Source organism: Achroia grisella, unplaced genomic scaffold, assembly GCF_030625045.1.
Source record: "Achroia grisella isolate CSIRO2021 unplaced genomic scaffold, CSIRO_AGI_Agris_v1 utg1062, whole genome shotgun sequence".
NCBI classification, from domain to species: Eukaryota; Metazoa; Arthropoda; class Insecta; order Lepidoptera; family Pyralidae; genus Achroia; species Achroia grisella.
Genome location: NW_026712566.1, coordinates 2020637 through 2043095, shown reverse-complemented (window position 1 = coordinate 2043095; position 22459 = coordinate 2020637). Strand labels below are relative to the sequence as shown.

The following is a 22459-nucleotide window of genomic DNA, read 5'->3' as shown; positions in this document are numbered from 1 at the left end:
ATGCATGTATTATATGAATATAAACCTTCCTCTTGAATCACTCTATCTATTAAAAAAACAGCTTCAAAATCCGTTGCGTAGTTTTAAAGATTTAAGCATAACATAGGCCGGACAGACAGCGACAGAGACTTTGTTTTATACTATGTAACAATGATAATTTAGCATTTTTTTTTAATCTAAATATACTTTGACAGGGAGTGAAGGGGGTTAGTAATATGGATTAATAACCACATTGTTACCAAAGTCATGGTACATTGCTAACAATAACAAGTTAACCTCCACGCAGCTCCCCTGGAAAACATTATGTTAAATTCCTGGTGAATTGGCCACGATGGGTTAACTGACCAAACCTCATACTCATCTTATCATTCTCCATTGGTTACCCGCCAGTGTATGCAGTACTCAGGCGGTATACAATTATCATCCCAAAAAATATACTAAAATGAATTGTACGCCAACTGATGGCAATGGCGTTCAATTCATGGTACATTCATAAGTATTGATCGGTCTATTCTATGTACAAATAAAAAGTGTTCTATCTGTTATCTAGTATCCATAACACAAACTCTTCTTAGCTTGGGACTAGATGGCGCTGTGTAAATTATCCAGATTTTTTTTATTGTTATTCACGTTCCTCATCTGCTGCTATATCAATATATGCTAGTATATACAATACTGATGTAGTGTATACTACACTTACGGGCCATTTATATATACTTATGTATATTTTGTGGAATCACCTTCCAGCAATAGTATTTTCAAACCGATACGATATTGAAACATTTAAGAAAATAGCTTATTTCTTTTTTAAAAGGCCGACAACGCACTTGCAATTCCCATGGTATTTCGGGTGCTCAAGGACGGCGGTAATCATTTACCATCAGGTGAGCCTCAAGATCATTTGTCCCCTATACTATAATGAAATATTATTTTTATCACAACATAGCGACTGTTGTGGCACAGTCGGTCCCTTTATCATGTCTCCTTTCGAGCAGGATGATGAACACAACGAGCAGAATAGGAGGTGGAATGGAGGCTCTCAGTCGCAAATCCCCGGGCAAGCAACATTGTTTATATAAAATATACTTATATTTAAATAAATAATATTAGAAAATTGTGCCAAAATAATTCAGGTATTATTTAGTTTAATGATATACAAAGTTAATGACCAGTCCACAAAACTGATCAGTATCGGAAAAGTTATGCAACAAAACTAAAATTTCCAGATAATAACTATCGAGGACTAATATTGAGTGGAATATTTTTAATTTATAATATTTGTTTTGTTGTAATTTGAAGCTCAATACATAATTCATTAGGGTTCGAAAATATTTTTTGATCACCAAACGGGAAATAAAATCTATCAACCAATTTGTTGGCAACACTACGAAAGTGAACATAAAAAAAACTAATTGCTCAAATTAATGTAGTATATATATATGATATGTATGTATCTCTGTTACATCACAAAATGATTCTTTTTTTAAAGTTTGGTAATGCCTATCGACAAAATATGAATCGACAGTCTGGGTGGTAGCCGTTGGTCGCGAGTTCGATTCCTCGCACAGTACAAATACTTGTAATCATTATTTTCCAAAAATATCAACCCGCTTAGGTAGGATATGGTTTACACAAAGACTAGCGTGTGTGCGATTTTACTTATTAAAAACTACAAGGCATGCCTTAAGGCATAATATCATATCTAAGTTATGAAGTCGATTTGGCACTATACCATGATTCTGGACACAATAATGACCGCTACATACCTATATCAAATATATTTATGAATTAACTTTAGGAATTATATCTAGAAAAGCTAATTTCAGAAACGATAAGAAAGAAGAATACGGAAGACGCAGCGTGGGAAGGCCTCCAGCAAGGTGGACCGACGATCTGGTCAAGATCGCTGGAAGGCATTGGATGCGAGCAGCGCAGGACCGATCGTCGTGGAGATCTTTGGGGGAGGCCTATGTCCAGCAGTGGACGTCTTCCGGGCTGCGATGATGATGAAATTTAGCAATTCCATCATCATGATTTTTTACCATGCCCCATACATAACAAATGTCCATATAGAACAATGTGTTACAATAGAATAATTAAACTTTACCATAGCTAACACTGTGCCCATTTAAAAGTATTATTTTTCATTTGAAACAGTGTTCTAGTGTGCCTTCCACAAGCTTATGAAATTCACTTTCTCTTTTTCTTCAATTATTAAACAAGATATTTTTTATTTTACTTTTGTGTAACATTTTGTTAGTAATTAAATATTTAGTTTTCTTAATTTACTAGCGCCCTCTAGTAACATAATGTTTAACCATAACTAAATCGTACCTAACAAGATTGCTTTATGTAAATCTTACTGTTTGCTCGCTGCAATACTAAAGAGAAAGGACGTTCAAGCTATGTATTATAATAGTTCCGTTTACGACAGACAGAGGTCTCTAGTGTATGTATATGATACTTATAGGTATATTTAATAATAATAATTCAATTTATTTCAAGAAAACAGTTCAATTAAAGCTCAACCTTACCAACATAGATCTTAACTAAACTGAACCTAAATTTATAGCTCCGAATCTTAGTATAGAAATGGCTCCTGCATTATTTCAATATTTTTGGGGTTGGCAACCCTATTTTTTTTCATCAGGAAAATTTTCGTAGAGGCCCACTGGGTTTGGGGCCAAATGGGGACAGCCGGATTTTTACTGGCCAAAATCCTGACGACTATTCCTCCTCCAACATATCGCCACAGCCACGGGATCGCACATGCATTCTCCAAGACCACCGGCATAGTTCCCATCGAAGGGACCTTTCATTTAGGCGTGCAGGGAATAGCCTCTACAACTCTAGTTGTATAAGTTTGAGATTACATCATTTCACATTTCATACTTCCCTCTTTTTACGTCGGAATTTTTTGGCTATATTATAGTATTTAGAAATTTCTAATTTTATTTCCATTATATTAGTAATAACCATAAACAATTATATTTTCTTTTTATTTTGGTATTTGATATTAAATTATAGAACTTTATGGTATTTATTTTTTATGATATATATATTTTTTTATTACTTCGTCTATACAGTATAATTATACTAAATCTATTAAACCTGTCAAACCCTAACTTAAAAATGAATATTCTATTTTCATAACCAAACATAGATACTGCTTTTATAGGTAGGTATATATCCTACATATATATTTTACAATAATATCATGAAAGTTATGTTTATTGAGAAACTACTGCCTTCTTCGCTTATTATTGCTAGTATGTAGGTATGTAAATCGTGAAATGTATTCATGTACTTAAGTACAAATCTTAAGGAAGTAATAAGTGTTTATGTTCGTGAATACTCATTCATAGCGTTCAAGGAACACTAACGACCTTTCAATTTTGATATTTGGTAGTATGGTATAATAAAAATACTTAAATAATCCAAATACAGTAAGTTAGATGCATACAATTGAATAAAATTCGTAATTTATGAATTGATATCCAACGAACGCCAAATAGCGTGAAATGTGTTTTAAATAATAGTTGCTTCAAATAGTCTGATATGATTGTATTATGATATTCGTTACAACTAAACTCTTAGCAGCGATTTCGTCCGTATGGTCACTATAACAGCGATAAAAACAGCATACTATATGTGTTGTTAAGTATGGGACACAGTCACCTAGATACATCATAATAATAATTGCATTTACTAATGCCTAGTAAGACAATATCAATATTGTCTACTAAGTACTGCTGTGTCTAAACTGTGTCACCCCACCTTACATTTTCCTATTGTTATTTAGTATATAAGATCAATATTTCTATGTAAATATCGTCAGTTTTTTATCATCTGTAATATACATCAACGCAACATTAAGTCTATCAAATATACTATTACTTTGTAATACTTAGCTAATAATGTATCCGTTAGGCAGGAGTCTTCAGCTGCGCCATAACTCTTTCTGCGGGTTTGTAGTGCCATCTGCACTCGCCTCATACCGCTGGGTGAAGCTGTAATTATAGTAGTCCGAAAAGAAGCTATTACATTTTGTTATTGTATTGTTGTCAATTTTGTATTAAAGCTATAAATAAATAAATACATATTATATACTTGTCTTCACCATAACATGTCATGACTGTTCCATAGATATTCATCTCCTAATAATTATGATTATTTTTTTGATGATTTTGAATTGTCGTAATAATAATAACCAAAGACAATTCTGTTACTGATGGATTGAGATTTATTTTGTAAATGCATACATAAAGTACCTAGAAAACACCCAGACCATACAATCAATGATACTTATGAATATAAATGTTTGCATTGTGGGAGCAATCGAACCCTCTACCATCGAAAATAAAGCAGTGGGCGAAAGCGCCAGACCACCGAGGCTGTCGAATAATGTACTATGTGACCCGATTACATCCCTATTATTTTATCATAATTAAAAAAGAAATACTAATCATTGGCGTTCATACATTGCGCCACAGATATTATATTCTCCAGACTAATATTATAAATCCTAAATTATGTTTGATCAAATCAAAAATAATTAATTTATTAATGTAGGACATTTTAGCCGCTTATGAACATAAAATTTTTTGTATTGATATTTTTCCCTACCATCTAGTTCAGTATACAGATATAATTGAGAAGAACTGACAAGAAAGTCAACTGAATATTTTTTTTTTAAAAAGCCAGTTTATTTACGTTGTACACTTATGTAGGTGTCTATGTCTAACATTAAATAAAGCATCCGTGCATGAACAACTATTGCCATGCACGTTTGTCAATCAAGTGATTGTTTAGTGTAAGGCTTAGTTTTATTTGTTACTGTTACACGGCTCAATATGGTAGCATCTGACACTGAGAAGAGAAGGATGATGCAGAATTTCAAAATCACACTCAGACTTGTAATTGTGTGTAACTTATGATAAACAAATATTTAATATCATTTTGTCTATAATTTTTTTCCTTTTTTTATATAAAAATGTAATAAATTCAATGTTATTATTAAATCTGTCAATACAGTCCTTTTAATAAAGTAAGACATTAATAAATGAATAGATCAGTAATGAAGTCTCATGTCGAGCACACTTGAACTAAAAAAGATGATACTCAGAGCAAAGTACTCTGTTTTATATTATTCAAAATTTCGTAATAGTTTATGATATACAAAAGAGCATTTACCATTAAACTGACGGCCCATTTAAACAAGTTTAATTGGATATGAAGACGGTTTACGATCTCGGAGTGTAATTAAGTTTACGTACTTATAGTATATTTACATAACCGTTTAATATATAATAATCACTAAATACGCTTCCTTAAGTAAAGTTGAATAAGTTATCTAATATTTAATTACTTGATATTAAAATACGTAATCATGTATATAGATTAATAATATAGAATCGTCTGTCACCTGACTGTTACATTTTGTAGATGGGATATTTCCCCGTTTTGAAATCATATGTTTAAACCTGTCTCCAAATATTTTATTGGGTACTTACGTTTATATACTTATCTATCTATCTCTTTAGAAAGACATTCTTCGATAGTCTTATATCGATATAACTACCTCAATTACCACTACTGAATTTGCCCTAACGTTCTAAATGCTTTGAACATATATCAAAATCCCTCCTGGACTATAATATCATCCGTAGTGACCTGCTTATAAACTTCTGAACCTTTTTTAATATAAATTTTATTAAATTATTTAATTTTATTGTACTTACTGTTAATTAAGAACTACAATTAGCACACTTCCATGTACTTGTATGCATATCTCCAATGACTCGGGTTAGAACACAATAAAAAAACTATTAATTAACAACTTTTTTATTATAAATAACAATAATATAATCTGGTAAAATACTGACCATACGAATTAGTACGTTTTTAACAAAATGAGCCGGGGTAAAATTTACATTCCACATAAAATATAACATTATATCTTAAATTAAAATAACAATTAACCTGTGTTAATAACGTTAAACGCTCGACACATCAGTTCGGTTCATACATTCTAGAGACCATGCATTCATTAAACATAACTAAAAGAAATAACATTAAATATTGACTTGAAAATTATTATTTCTTTATAATTTTATCTACTTTCGGTGTCCTTTTATAATGTCCGTACGTAACTCCGCCTGTAGGGGTCTGATACATCTGGTTGGGAAGGAAACCACGCTCATAATGCCTTGGAACAACTGGAGCATGCGGGAAATGTCGACCGCTCGATAACTCTTCATATGCCACCAGAGGATCTTTGGTGTAACCTCTCTTAAGATATTCAATTTGAATACTAGAGGGTATATAAGAATCGAGTAAAGAAGTTGGTCGCCTTTTATAATGTTGTACATATCCTTCGAAAGGTCTTTGGGTATACCCGTGACCGCTTCCAGACGGGTATCCTGTTTTTATCAATGGTTTACTAAATATAGGCAGAGCTTTAGGTATGTGAGCTAAATGCGGCGGTGGTGCTTTGATTAATAAAGGACTTGGAGGTGGTAATTCTGGCACAGGACTATGTCCATACTCCTGTCTAACAGGGGCATGTGAATTATAATATCTAGGATAATTAGGAGACTTCGTGTATGTTACGTCAGATTGTGGGGAGTACTGCTTTTGTGATTCTTCACCTGTCTCTTGTATATCTTCTAGTGTATTACCATCTGAATATTGTACATTTTCATAGTAACCTTTCGTTACCACAGGCGGAGCTGCTATTGCTGTAGGATACTGCACAACAGGCTGATAAGCTACTACAGGAGCAACTGTAGCATGAGTGGCAACAGTCGGTTGCGCAGTGTATTGTACGTATGTTACTGGGGGTGAATAATGCTGAACATAGGTTTTTGCTGCTGGAGTAACATATGTTGGGATTTCTACAAAATTCGTTTGCGTTTGTACTGCTTCAGGTGCAGTGGGGTATGCCGCGACTTTAGTTACGTCTGGCTTGACGTATTGTACTGCAGGTTGTGCATTAGGCCCTTGCTCTTGTTGCTCGTTGTAATATTGTGGGACTAAATAAATCTGCATTGGAACATTCGATAAGTAGCCAACCATCGCTTGCTGGGTTGCTGGCGGACCATATTGTACTTTAGGCGCAACATCCGAAGCCCGTTCAGGAGCTTCACTCACAGCGTACTGCTGAACGTAGCGCTGCTGTTGCGGAGCCTGCGCATGCGTAGGACTCTCAAAGTAACGCAGGAATCCGTTCTTCAAAAACTCGAAAGGAAGCAATCCATTACCAGAAGACGAACTCGGATTTTCCGATCTGGCCTCTGACTTTTCTATATTAACTTCCTTTTCACTTTTCAAATTATCTTCCTCAATGTCTTCCAGTTCGATTTTCTTCTCAGCAGCCACGATGAGTGCAAGTAGGAAAACTGGTGCCACCTGAAAGTAAAAGCGAACGAGTTAGTTGTGGCAGGGTGATCGTACGCAGCGCGTGCCTGGCCATACCATATGGCTAAAGTTATGGCGCGAAGAGGCGTGCCGACCGCCAACATGCCGCAAACAGGTGAATGGCAAAAAATAGACTAAAGCCTATTACGAAACCGGTTACACGCAGTAAGTACCTTCAAGTTGAAGTGCTTACTTTTACTCGTAATCTATGCGGTTGGGATTCAGACGATTTCGTGGTGGATTAGATGCGGTTACATTAATACGTTATTTATTTATATTAGTTTAAAGAAGTGGTTTTGAACTCTGAATAAATTTCATTGTAATGAAGTCATCATCAAATGTACAAGTTAATCTGCTAGATACTACGTTATATACAATACCTGTAATCAAATACCCATCTATTATTACTTTAATCAAAAGTTAGATTGTTCGTAATATGACTTTTACATGCAATGCCTTAATATGAACGTTACTTAAAATGTATACATATGTACATGTATATATATTTCAAAAGCAAGAAACATAAATCTTTTGTTCGTTTACACAAACTACGGTTACTATTTTTAGATGAATAAACGATTTATGTATATCTTCAGCATACACATGACACCAAAACAAAACATAAAATAAAGTGAGTGACTAATTTATGCGTGTGCCATAGCAATTCAAAATGATTAATAGTTCATCATATTGTTTTGCCTTTAAAAGGCAAAATACTGAAATCGCGAAAGCTGTAAAATTCCCATAACAATTTATTAACAAGTTTTTTTGTACAAAAAAAATTAATACAAGTGTATAAACAAACTCATACCAATACATATAATCATAATAATAATAATCTCTAGAAAATTCACACAGCGCCATCTAGATGCAAGTTAAGCTAAATCTTGTATACAAGGTAATTGATACAAATACATAGATATACTTTTATTATATCGATACAAACATTCATACTCAGGAATATAAAATATTTGTGCCATGCGAGGAATCGAACCCTCGACCATCGGAAATAAGGCGGTGTGCTAAACCACTAGACCACCGAGACCGTCGTATATAAAAAAGATATAATATACATAACCATAATAACAACGGAATATACTGGCCAATCTATCTAAAAATTACTATATTACATCAACTAGATTTACTTTATAAAATTACAAAGAACATTAACTTACTATTTGGCAAAAACCTATGTTTCTATTTTAACATTATTCTAAACTGATTCATATGGATACGAAAACTTAATTGACCACAAAAACTGTTTATACAACAGCCCATATTGTGAAATTAAATCACCTTTTGTTTTTAAATTTCACGTCACGACATGGTTTATGGACATGGCGTTATTCTTTGATACCTTTCATTTGTGTAACCTTTAAAAATATAACAGATACCGCGTCGTTACTTGCAGTGTTGCTAATTAGGCACCATTTCTCTGTCATGTTACGTGTATAATTTGTTGGCGGTAAATTGAAATCACCGATTTGCACGCTTCTCAAGTCATCGGCCAGACTGACTTGAAAGCATTTAGTGTTGCAAGAACTTTTAATAACGAAACGGACTGTTCTTAAAGTTATAGATTCTAATAGACTCTTCGCCCACACTTATTTGGTTCAATGTATTTTTATTGTTTATAATTATTTTGTGGGCGTTTTTATTATAAACTAATTTGAAACATCAAGCGCAAATAGCAAGCGTTTACTTTTCTAATTAACGTAATTGTAATCGCTCTTTTTAGCCAATTTTTCTATTCGACAAGGCTATACAAAGAAGCTATAAGTACGTAAAGTCTTCAAGCCTTCATAATTGTAATATTATCAATCTAATGTTTATTACATTCCATCTAATCTAAAAAATATATAATATAATATTCTAACGACGGCCTCGGTGGTCTAGTGGTTTAGTACACCGCCATACTTCCGATGGTCGCAGGATCGATTCCTTGCACAGCACAAATATTTATATTCATGACTATGATTATAAATGTTTGTGCTGTGCGAGGAATCGAACCTGCGATCGATAAGCTATCTAGCTTAACTTGGGTCTAGATGATGCTGTATGTATTATACTGAGATCATTGATATTAACTAATTTTGTTGATTTCTTTCTGCGATAAGTAAGTTCAAGTTTTAATGACACGTCAGGGGGGAAGGAGATTGTTAGTAATGGGAACTAGTAGTCCCCATTGCTAGCAATGTACCATGTTAAGTCGACCTCCACGCGGTTCCTCCTGGAAACGATTATGATAAATTCCTAGTCCGCCACTGGTGCCCCGCCAGCGTAAACCGTTAGCGCATGCGGGTGCACCATTTCATTATCATCCACAAAAAAAATGTCACATCATGTATAATAATATATACATATGTTATATGACATCAAATGATATAACATCGAAAGACGAGACTGTATTCAAAACCACTGCACTACAAAAATCGTCAATCATACTCGTAGTATACAAAATTATATATAGATATTTTATGAGATTGGCACTTCCACTATAAAGTTAAGTTAATGTTGCCACATTTATAGTGGGGTCAAGTATTAAAATAAGTGACGTCATAAAAATATTATTGTTTTGATTAGTCATACAAATTCGGTTTCGTATCATGAAATGTCCATCATCTGTCATATTGCAGTTTACATATCATATAAACTGACGTCAATAACTCTACTGCAAGTGGTGATTAATTCAAATAAATATAACAAAGTAAACATCTTAAATCGTATATGGTATTGGCATATAAAATATTTGATACAATATCTATTATAAACGTGCTCTCGATTATTTATAAAGTTGGATAATATTATAATAATAATAATAATACCTTATTTATAAGACGTATGAAGACATCGGTCATGTAACTGTTTATCACAATATGTATGTAAAATTAAATTAGGCAAAGGTACATTGATAAATTTAGCCAAATATATATATTTTTTATACTACGTAGGTAAGCAAACAAGCATACCCCCTATTTGATAGTAAACGGTTACCGTGGCCTATGGGCGTCTGAAAAACCAGGTGGGGTCATTGCTGACTCATAAGAAACCTTAATAATTAAACATAAGTATAAATCAGAGGATGATAGACTTTGTAGAGAAAATATGAGAAGGAAATACTTAAAAACACACGAAGTACTTATTTTCAATATAATAGTATGCACACCTGAGCACCAATCAATTAAAATATTTCATAAATTACCTTCAGCTATATCTTCTATATAAAAGTTTATTATATGGACAGGGCTTCAAACGAGAATTAAAGGAATTTCTATTAAGAAATATACTGAATCGATGAATTATTGAGAACAAACTCTCAAATTGGATTTTGTTTTATAAATTGTATTAATTTCGACAGAATGTACGTTGTTAATGAAATGAATAAATTCTATCTGTTGTTTAGACCTTAATTTGGTTGTAGAGCATCTCCAATCTATTCATTGTTACCATATAAATAAGTTGGTTTATTGTTATCATCGAGTAAGAGTAGTCGTTATCATTAGGTATTCAAACCTTACCGACTAAATAAAGAAGATCGAAGTCTTATGCATTTTGACTCTGAATAATTAATAAGTAATTACGGAATTACACCAAGGCACCAGAGGAGGTTAGAAAGAACCTCCTCTGGTGCCTTGTTGGCTCTATTCTTTACCAGCTTACTTTTTACTAATGTTATAAAAACGAAAGATTGTGAGTATGGATGGATAACATGTTTCTTACTCTTTCATACAAAAACTACTGATTATATTTTAATCAAACTTTACAATAATATAACTTAAACATCAGAATAACGCATAGGGCATAAATTACCACGGTTGTGATATACTATCCAAATGGATTATTACTAATAACACGCGCGAAACTAGGCTGAATCGCTAGTAAATACTAATGAGATTTTAAAACGATCGTATCCATGTCATTTTTGCGCAAACTAATATAGAAGCATATTACACTCACATTAGCATTATAATATATAGATTAATAGACATTTTATGAATCAATTTCAATTCGTTACTTAATAACAAACCTATAAATATACTACGTCGATTATGCGTGGGTAGTACAATGAATTTTATTTTTTTACTGATGGCTGTTTTGTAACATATATATTGGAACTGCTAGAAAAGATTTGATGACTATTCAATTACATATTGACGGCCTCGGTGGTGTAGCGATTTAGCACACCGACGTACTTCCGATGGTCGCGGGTTCGATTCCTCGCATGGCACAAACATTTGTATTCATGAATATGATTATTTGTACCGGTCTGGATGTTTCTATGTATATTATGTATATATTTACAAAAAATCTATGTAATTGTATCAGTTATCTTGTACCCATAACACAAGCTTTAGCTAGCCAGCTAAAGTTTGTGTTATGGGTAGACTCAAGTTAAGCCGAACTTGAGTCTAGCGCAATGCTGTGTGAATTGTCCTGATATTATTATTATTATTAAACACCTATAAATATACGTACTGCATCGATTATGCGTGGGTGGTACAATGAATTTTATTTTTTTACTGATGGGCGTTTTGCAACATATATATTCGAATAGTTAGAAAACATTTGATAACTATTCAATTACATATATATTTTATTTGAAACCGATATCATTCCTATATGGAAGAAGGTATTTCCACACCAAATTGCATTATTCTAATGATGTTAATATCAAATCTTTGCATGCAATGTATGACACATTCTGACATCTCTTACGAGCCAATTGGCATTTTGCAATAAATGTGTAATTCTCATTTTTATAATAGATATTGATACGAATCAAATCTTTACGTAATATTATTTCTTGTACAAATTTATTTCCTTTTTAACTATGTTACTGGTATAGACACATATGGTTTTAGACACATACAGAGAGAGATGGATATACAGATACTAATAGAAACATTAATAATAATATATAATATATATACCTAAATAATTCATACAGCGACATCTAGTTACAAACTAAGCTAAACATATACACTTTCCTTAACATACCTTAATTACTACCGTCATAAAACAATCATATGCATGATACAAAATATTTGTACCGTGTGAAAAATTGATCCTGCAACCATCGGAAGTAAAGCCCTGTGCTAAACAGCTAAACCACCTCGCCCGCCAAATCATTTGAACACAACTGTTCATATTGCGCAGGAATCGAAATCAGTATGTTAAATTGTTACACCAGAAAAGTGTACCACCATTACCATACCATATAGATCATACTCCAGTGGAATAAAGACAGAACTTCATGTTTACTAAAGCGTCCTACACACTTGTTATATAAATTTTATACCCAATGCATATTAAAAGCTTTAGGTCACGTGCGTGTAATAAAAACAAACTGAAGTGTTTTGACAGGACGTGTTCAGGCATCGCCGCATAGATAATCTAACTATAATAAAACTATCGTAGTTGCGAAATAAGAATAATAAATTACAACCATCTGACGACATTATTCATAAAAAATAAAAACATAAATACACTTAAATGTTACCACTTATCTTATTACCACTTTCTTTTCAAATTTTGACAAGCTTGAACCAAAAGGCCACAATATTTTAATAATTAAAAACCCTAATATTGTAATAAACAATTAAAAGTTTAGGGATTTTAGGGATGGGAGTAAACATATAACAGCTATCACACCAACTAGCTGTGCCCGCGGTTGACACGCATGAAATTTATAGGCTATGTGAAATTTATAGGCCATTCTGATGTATAAGCCATATTATTGTAAAGTTTATTAAAATCCATTCAGTAGTTTTGCATGAAAAAGTAACAAACATCCATCCATAATGTCAAACTTTCGCGTTTATATAGTATGAAAATGAACAGCTTATTTAAGAAATATTTATTGCTATTTTCTTATAATTGTTTTAATGGTATACAGCTACAATAATCCTTTACCATCAGATAAACCATAGGCTTATTTGCCCATTTTGTAGTAAAAAACAATGTATTCATAGGTTTTAAGTCGCGAATACAGGATGTAGCCTAAGCTGACCTATTCAGGGATCTTCAGGCCCCACGCGACTAATTTTCACATTCATACTCTTCGACCAGATCTTCGTCTTATAGTATATAATTACGTGCCTTCCTGACTGGCTCAGAGCAATTTAGTATCAATACAGACGTGTGTATTTGCTTGGCAAAATAAAATGTACCAAAACAGTAAGAATCAATAAACATTTTTACCGAGTGTCTAGATAAATGAGACTATGAAAGCATATGTACTCGGTAGAGGAAATACGAAAATGGGCCGACTCGATCCAGAATGCAACATAGTTATTGTAAGTAACACTGACGGCTACTGTCAAGATCGAAAATAAAAAAAAAACGTGTAAATATCAAAGAGAAGTGCTTGCACGGAATTGATGTCGATTTCCTTGACACGAAGTTCCTGCAATAATAACTATATTATCATTAGCATTACTATAATTCAATGAATTACCTATACTCCTAATCACAAAGTAACGTAAGTAAAAACTTAAGTTAAATTATATTTAATTACGGATGCATTAGTGCGGTTATACAACTTATGGGATTTACGGTAACTTGAAATTGAGTGCACTTTGAATACAGTCATAATTATATTAATGCATAATTATATAAAGGAACTACTAAGTAACATTTGATTGATATATAAATTCAACAGACTTTAAACAATTGTTTTTTAGTTTTTTAATTCTATTTTCGAAACTGCAATCACGCTTCTTTCTCGGATTATAGAAGTAAAATCTGAAAAATATATATTTCTTTCATTATTTAAATTTCTTTCTTTAAAATATATATATATTAAAGAAAGAATTATATCTATTTAAATATGGATAGTTATAAGTGCAGAGCAAGGGCGAAGAAGCGGTGTATGGAGAATATAAACGATGATATGGCGAGAAACCAAGTAATGAGATGAGAAATTTCGAACCGAGATCAATGGAAGAGATCATTACGCTGACTCCAAATGATATACGACAAGGCAAAAGAGATGATGATATGATTGGGCTAAGTATATATAAAACTATTCTATATTACAAACCGTTCACGTCAATAACGCTGTCACTAAAGGACAGACAAAGATTCACTATAAAAATTCTTTTTAATATTCTGAGTCAAATCTCTAAAATGGATAATTTAAAAACTACTCGTTCTATTAAAACATGAGTAAATTGCGTTGCGTAAATAAAAAAACTTGTCTCATTATATAGCCCTTATTTCTAGTTGTAAATGGGATGGTCTTAAAACTTTTCCAAATAGCTGTTACATCATGTACAGTCGAGAAAAATATGTACGAGTACACAAGTTTCGTAAACTAGTTACCACTTTCTTCGTTACATCTTTAATGAGTGTGTTTACAAATTGTCCAGCGTATTTGTCAGTAATTAATTATCAATAGCGACTTGTTCCGACTACGCCCCGTTAAAACGGTAAACATGTAATACTAGCTGTTTACGACAAGTTTACCTGCGCACAATAATTTGTCAAATATTATTTCTTTTTCAAAATTTTTGCTTATATTATAATATATATATTCCTTTCAGATGTCTACACTTAGTACCAGCTATGGCTGTCCGTTCATAGACAATTTTTTATATACCTTACTAGCTGACCACGCAAAAGGTGTTTTGTCATATAAATCAAAATCGCTATAAAAATTAGGGGTTGGTGAAAGAAGGGCGAAAATTTAGGATTGTATATATATTTTTAATGCCACATAATAAAAATTTTGTCAAAAATGAAAAATAATTTTCGAGCTGAGCTTTAGGGGTATAAAAATTAGTTATAAACCTACCTAACTCAGACTCAGACCTACTAAATATACTATAAAATTTAATCTAAATCGGTCAAGCTGTTTCGGAGGAGCATTAACACGAAACCTATGACACGAGAATTTTATATAGTAGATGATAACATGCCTAAACACCAGAGGCAGAGACACGCTAAAACATCAGAGATGTCATATTCCCAATGCCGACGCTTGAGATGTCTTAAAATATAAAATCGCATGCTGTTGTCTCCCAAGTTATGAGATTTAAACGGGGCATGAGAAGTCAATAATTCTGATGAGACAATCAGAGAGAGAGGGAGACACGAATAGAGAATTCAACTGAATCCGATAGACGGGTGAGTACAATCTCTGCCACCTTGGTCCCAAAAAATAAATTAATAAAATACATACAAAATAATATCTACATAGGAAAATAATTGAGACCCTGTAGGATACTGAGAGAAATATTGGAATCCTAGACTAGAGTAATATTTACCAAAGAGTCTTGAAATTCCTATAGAGACTAATACAGTATATGCAGGGGGAAAGGGTATTGTTAGTAATGTGGATATATAGCTAGCAATGTACCATGTCATGTTGACCTCCACACAGTTGCCCCTGACAACCATCGTGATAAATTCTTGGTGAATTTGTCTCGCTTTTTTTATAGATGATCAAGGAATAAGATGAGCATACTCCACTGGCACCAGTGCCTCGCCAGCGTATACCGTTAACGCAGACGGGTGCACCATTTCTTTATCATTCATAAAAAAAATACGATATATGCAATGCCATACGAAAATGGTATAAATATATACACTTATAAATATTTATTTCTTATTCTATGTGACTGTACATATAAGTATATTTTATGCCAATTATTGCAGGCGCGTAGGCCGAAAGTGATTTAAACTAGAACACTCCAAAAGTGGTAATCTTTAAACGCTTTGCGCATACGCATATTAACTACTTCAACACGTTCCGTTCTCACTACGCTAGGCCACCTGTTCCATTGAAAACCATTGTCCGAACAAATCATAAATAATGGTTTAAAAAAAAATTTAACTAATTTATATATAACATTGTTTTACCCTGTTAACAAAACAAATTCTTACCTATCTTACTAGTTAACAAAATAAATATTATAATCGGGATAGTTTGTGAGTTTGATGGATGGATGTTTGTTACTCTTTCACGCAAAAAGTACTTTACGTATTTTGATAAATCTTTGCAGTAATGTAGCTTATACATCAGAATAATATAGGCTATAAATTTCATGTATTAGTTTTCAAAGTCTCTGTCTGTTACTAATGTATTCCATACAAAGCAAATCAAGCAAAACATTCTGTAGCCGGAAATAGGTATAACTGAGGACTTTTTACAAAGTCTACTATGGTACATTCAATTATTTAAAACTATTTTTACTATTCATGTATTAAGAAACAAGTCCAATAAACAGTAATTAATACTTTTCGAGGATGAAAAAATAAATATCGTTCTTGCTTTCTCGCCGTCGGTGAGACTGTTGCCTAATATGCTCATATTCTTATCATTTGCCATAATATTTGTATCCGGACATAAATAGAAACTAGTACCTCATTTAAGCGGTAGTTATTTTCTTTATTATGCAATAATCATCAAATCAACGGGTATCTAATCAAATTGAGTTCGATTAAATAACATCTCTATTGAGGCATACCTAACTGCATTTCTTTTTTTTATTATTTAAAAGAAAGTAGTTAGGTATACTTTTACTAGTAGTAGTACCTAACAATCATAATATTACAATATAGTATTTTCTTAACATTCCAATAAAATGATGCGCCTCGACTGTCTAAACGGTATTTATACGCTTGCCAGATACCAGTAAAGCCTGATAGATGAAGTTAGGTTAGCCAACATATGGTGAATTCATCAGAAATTTTAACCAATAGTTTTTATTCTTTAATACATTTTTTATGTCAAAGATACAAAGGTACAAGCAAAATAATAACCGAGTCTCGGACAACTCACTCAACGCCATCTAGTTTCAAGCTGAGCAGAACTTATGTCATGGGTACTAGACAAATTATAGAAATACTTAAACATATATATTTTTTAAATACATACATATTATAACGAAGAAATCACCCAAACATCATACTTATGAACACAAATATTTGCATCGAGCGACGAATCGAACTTGCAACCATCGGAAGATCGTAGGTGCGATTCTATTTGTGCGGTGGTAATCTAAACCGCTGGACTACCATGGGCCATGGTAGAATAATTTATTATATGACTTGATCATAGATGGAGAAAAAATTATTATATATTTATTTTTACTCCATCTATAATGAACTAAAGTAAACTATTCCACTAACGAATTATGACGGTCTGGTACATTCCTTAGAGCAATAATATTATAAATCCACATGTGAATTGAGTCATCAGGACTACATTTCTATATTTTTCAAATATAAACATTTTAGTATTTAGTTAGTACATATAATATTATCTATTGAATTCACCTCCAAAACACTTTCACCGTGTATATTAAAAATACCTAAACGTTAATTTAGGATATGTTCTATTTATACCTACATAAATTTAATTCAATCATGTTCAACCATTTGATTGAATAACAAACATCCAAACATCTTTATAAACTTTCACATTTACAGTATCAATTTGATTATAAGAATATTATGTACGTATTAAATCTAGACAGTTGTATTGCCGGTGCGCAGTTCTCTTAGGATACAATCGTGTCAGTTTAAATATTTTGCATATTTCTTTCACATTTACATTACTAATTATGAAGCTGATACAAATGTATTTATTTATTTTTTTACATAATACTAAGCGAGCTTTAAAATTTCCCAATACACCTATTTAGGAAGATTGCATACATATATACACGCTAATTAAAAGAAAAACAATCTTAATTTTACATCTACCTAAATAATCTACTGCCATTTTTTAGTGTTATGCAATTAAATAAACAAATTTAATTACATAACACTAAGCCTGGATGTAAGATTACCGATTTTATTCATTTGTATTAAATTCTTAGATAATTAATTGTTTATTTTACTTGGAGAACCTCATGGAGTCATTGAGGGAGGTGAACGGATGCTGTGAGACTCCTGCTCGCTAAAAACTTTAAGGAATCCGGATCAATCGCCTATTGTCACAGTCGCGATATCTCTCTGACAGTCTACCATAATAATTTATCTACCTAGCTATTAATGTGGGACATAAGGACGGATTTTTATGTCTTTATTATTATTATTTAAGAATAATTGACCATTGGGTTGACCTTGTAAAAAGTTATTTACGTATCGTCTCATCTATTTTAGCCGTCAAGCAGTTTGCTATATTTCGGTTGTAGCAGCCTTAAGGCAATTAAATTGCTGAATACAAGGCTGATTATAAACCTCCGAAATGGTACGGTATGGCTTGACTGGTCCGTTTGAGGAGCGATCTATATTTCAGCCACCAAGCAGTGTGCTTTGTTTCGGTTTTGGTTGAAGCACACTTAAGGCAGTGAAATTACAAAATATAAGACATAAGATTATAGACAAGATTTTATTGAAATGGTAAGGCATGAGTGGAGAAAAAGCTATGACAGTGAAATTACAGGATAAGAGGCTTGGCATCTGAGTCTTGAGATTAGGAGAGTAGCAATGCATGAGCGGTACCATATAATAGTGTAATGTATGTAGCACTGTTCATGTACATATGTATATAGGGGATGGTTACCACTTACCACCAGTCGTCGTCAGCTTGTTAGCCATTCTGAGACTAGTTTATGTTACTACCAGATTTGATTTTTTTATATACTGCTATTATAGTGGCAAACAAGCAACCATAGCAGTCTTTTTTCTTTTTTATAATCAGCTTCCAGAGTTTCGCTTTCTACCAAACGATGAACCTGACACCCCACGGTCAATCCATGAAACAGTAGGAACTTTGTCTTTTTCTTCTTTTTATAGTCATATAAAAAAAATATTCTCGAAGAATGATTCCAAAACCGTGATTCGTACTTTCTTCATTATAATAACATTGTTGCCTCATTTTAGGGCCAATTATAGTATAGTCGTGTAACATAAGATATATTATGTGTACGTATTAAGGCAGATTAACCATTATTTCGACAATCACTGAGAGACTACTGTATGATTACGTGGTTTATTGCGTGGATTATTGTACTTATATTGATTTTATGGGATAATGTAAGAATATAGAAATAGCAATAATATAATATTGACAATAATATATGTTACCCTAACGTTATCTTCAAAAAATTGTTTTCAGTAATAAGGCCGCCTCGTTATATTTGTACACACATGTTTACTTTACTAATTATCTATCTATGTCTTATCTATCTAAATAGTCTTATTTTTATTTCTATTTGTAACTGGAACTAATGTTTACAGAATTGTCTTCAGAAAATCAATAGGTATGTGACATACATAAGCATTTCTGATAGCGGAACTTCATAGATGTAAATTATAGAAATATACACAGTATTAGAAGAAAAAAAATGATGTTGCTATTGAAATCACCGCAACACTACAATGATGGTTATGTATAGATATGTCATGGCGACGACACCTAAATGCAGCAATTACTACTGGGCAAAAGGTTATTACTGTAATGCACGCACATAATAATACTTAATGTTAACATTTCTACGAGAAAAAGAGCAACACACAAGTTTCTTGCTCATTCTTCTTGTGATGAATCTGCATTCCGAATGAGTGGTAGAATCAAAATATGACTATTCAAAAGTGCTTGTAATGAGTTTATTTGAATAAAGATTATTTCTATTTCTATTTCTATTTCTACCTAATAACGACAATATTAAATAGGCAAAGATGTTTCTACACTTTCTTTTTTAAATTTTAAGGGTCTAGATACTCTACCTAATGTTTAAATAGGATAAGATATTTCTTAACTTTCTCTTTTTTTAATTTTAAAAATCTAGATACAACGAAGTCGTCTTACTATAAATAGGAGTATGTATATTATCTAATCTCTTGTGTTTACAGAGTCATAGAGTTGACATTAATAAAAAGAAGAATAATTAGGTACGCACTTAAGACGCGATAATCGACTTAGTAATTCTAATTTATAATATAGAATTAAATATCATGATGTTTCATTACTTTCTATTTCATTTATGCTAAAGCTGATCAGAATATTTAGTTTGAATAAGCAGCAGTATTAAAAATAAACGAATTCCATAGCATGCTATTTTGCAGTCAATAATTTCTATGCGACTAAGAAGAAATTTCTGTAGTAATATACGAATACTTAAGTAAAAAAAGTAATCAGCAGATCTATGGTATATAAGGTAAAAATGCTGTTATATGCAGTATGTAAATGCATTTTTATATAGGGACTGAATTGAGCTCGGATATAGCTTCGAAACCTAGTGTTGACTGTTCGATAAACAAGTTTCCGCACTGAGTATTTGTTACACACATGCTAATGGTAGCAGAATTAAACATAAGTAGACTTCCGTAAAATAACACTTAATGAAATTAAATATAAGAAAAATAGTGTATTAGTGTGAAATGTTCTTTTTGCGTAACTAACATTGTAGGGTGAGAGATATGGCAGCGAAATTACTGGATACTGTATCACTAGGTATGACATATTGGTTCCAAAAGAATGGCAATGAATTAAGGATACCACAGAATGTGATTATCATATGGTGCTGTACATGTTTATGGTCTATGGTTGCCACTTTTAATCAGGTAAAACTTCAACTCGCCTTTGTCATTTCAGAAAAAAAATCATCTTTATAACGTACTAAGTAACTTTGCATTTAACACTAACTTAAGTTGAAATTAATTAGATATATATATTTTTATCTCTTACCTTTAAAATCAGCATTTTGAAATAATTCTATTTACAGTTCACGAAGTCCTGCAGAGCGTCCAATGTTCACACAAAACAAGCACTATTTTCTATAGCAGTCACAATCACTCCTACTCCCCCTGATAATCACCACATGTTGACCCAACAATCTGTCTGTCTGTCCACATATCCGCCGTTGCGACGAAAGCCTCCACGCAAGCGCAGCCAAAGGAAATCCTATAATTTAAACAGGGCACTAGTTAAAAAGAAAATCTCTCGTACCATCAATTACACTCGGTAATTGACCGCGTACATAACCTATGCAAAAATTTCGCGCGGGAAAATTTACGGTACGTTTTATTCTTAATCAAACTACTTTTTTTTTAAATATTGTAATAAAAATTAGTGCAAAGGAATTAATGATTTATAGATTGGTACCTACAAGGATTTTTTAATCTAATTCGTTGCGTATATGCGTTCGGCCGGCCCGCCGGTCAGAAAGTGGTCGCGCGTATCAGCTGTTTGTTGTTAAATACCGCACTAGACTACATATTGGCGTGCAGAAAAGCGATAGTGGTATGATATCATTGCTCTTCAGTATAATATGTAAAAGCGCTTCGTTGATGATCCAATTTCATGCAATAATAGTATTATGATTATTCTGTAGTATTCCAACTATCTAGTATAAACCCTGAAATTGATATATATTGTAATTGATACTTACAACATTTTATAAGTATCTGTGGTCACGGCAGATATGACTAGTAGGGATGTTCTGTGTTATGACTTCTTATATCACAGAACAATATTTTAGCTCTATGACGAGGCAATTAGCAAAATTATATGCCATTTAGCACTACGGGCTGTAAAAATATAATACTAATTAAAGAAATACCTGCTTATAAAACTTTAAAACATTTATAAAACTCAGAGACGTTTATTTCTATATATTCATGTAACCCTTAACGTGTAGGGTTACATGAATATATAGAACTATATACTATACACTTATTGTATTGATTTTTTATTTAAAAAAAAATAAAATTAACATTCTCATGAAATTATTTTCTGCAAAAAAAATTTCGCTCATCCGTTAAGAGTCTTACGAACTTAATGTCCATTATTCTGACAAAATTCCACATTCAAAGAAGGAAAGATGCAACCAGCTTGAATAGTACGACAATAGTGTCTAGACTGGACTAGAGTGGTAACTAACAAATTCTAAAATGATTTATTTATTCATGTATTATACAAAATTTTAGTCGCTAATGAACGTCAAGTTTTTGAATTATTTTTCTTCACTACCATCCAGTTCTTTCTATAGATATATATTAAAAGAACTGACACGAAACTGAATTAGATTATGATTAGAGATTTTCTGTTTTTAAATTCCAGATTGTTATCATTGTTTACTTATTT

At 32.4% G+C, this 22459-nt stretch overlaps 1 protein-coding gene across 1 annotated transcript; it reads right to left on the bottom strand.

Moving 5' to 3' along the window:
• Nucleotides 1–5892: 5892 nt before the first annotated feature.
• LOC131855480 (uncharacterized) lies at nt 5893–21568 on the bottom strand. Its single transcript, XM_059206761.1, has 3 exons — nt 21483–21568; nt 21062–21277; nt 5893–7410 (listed from the first exon to the last, which is right to left on the bottom strand). Exons 2-3 carry the CDS (start codon nt 21074–21076, stop codon nt 6097–6099), a joined length of 1329 nt encoding a protein of 442 aa, XP_059062744.1. The 5' UTR covers nt 21077–21277; nt 21483–21568; the 3' UTR covers nt 5893–6096.
• Between the last annotated feature and the right edge of the window lie 891 nt (nt 21569–22459).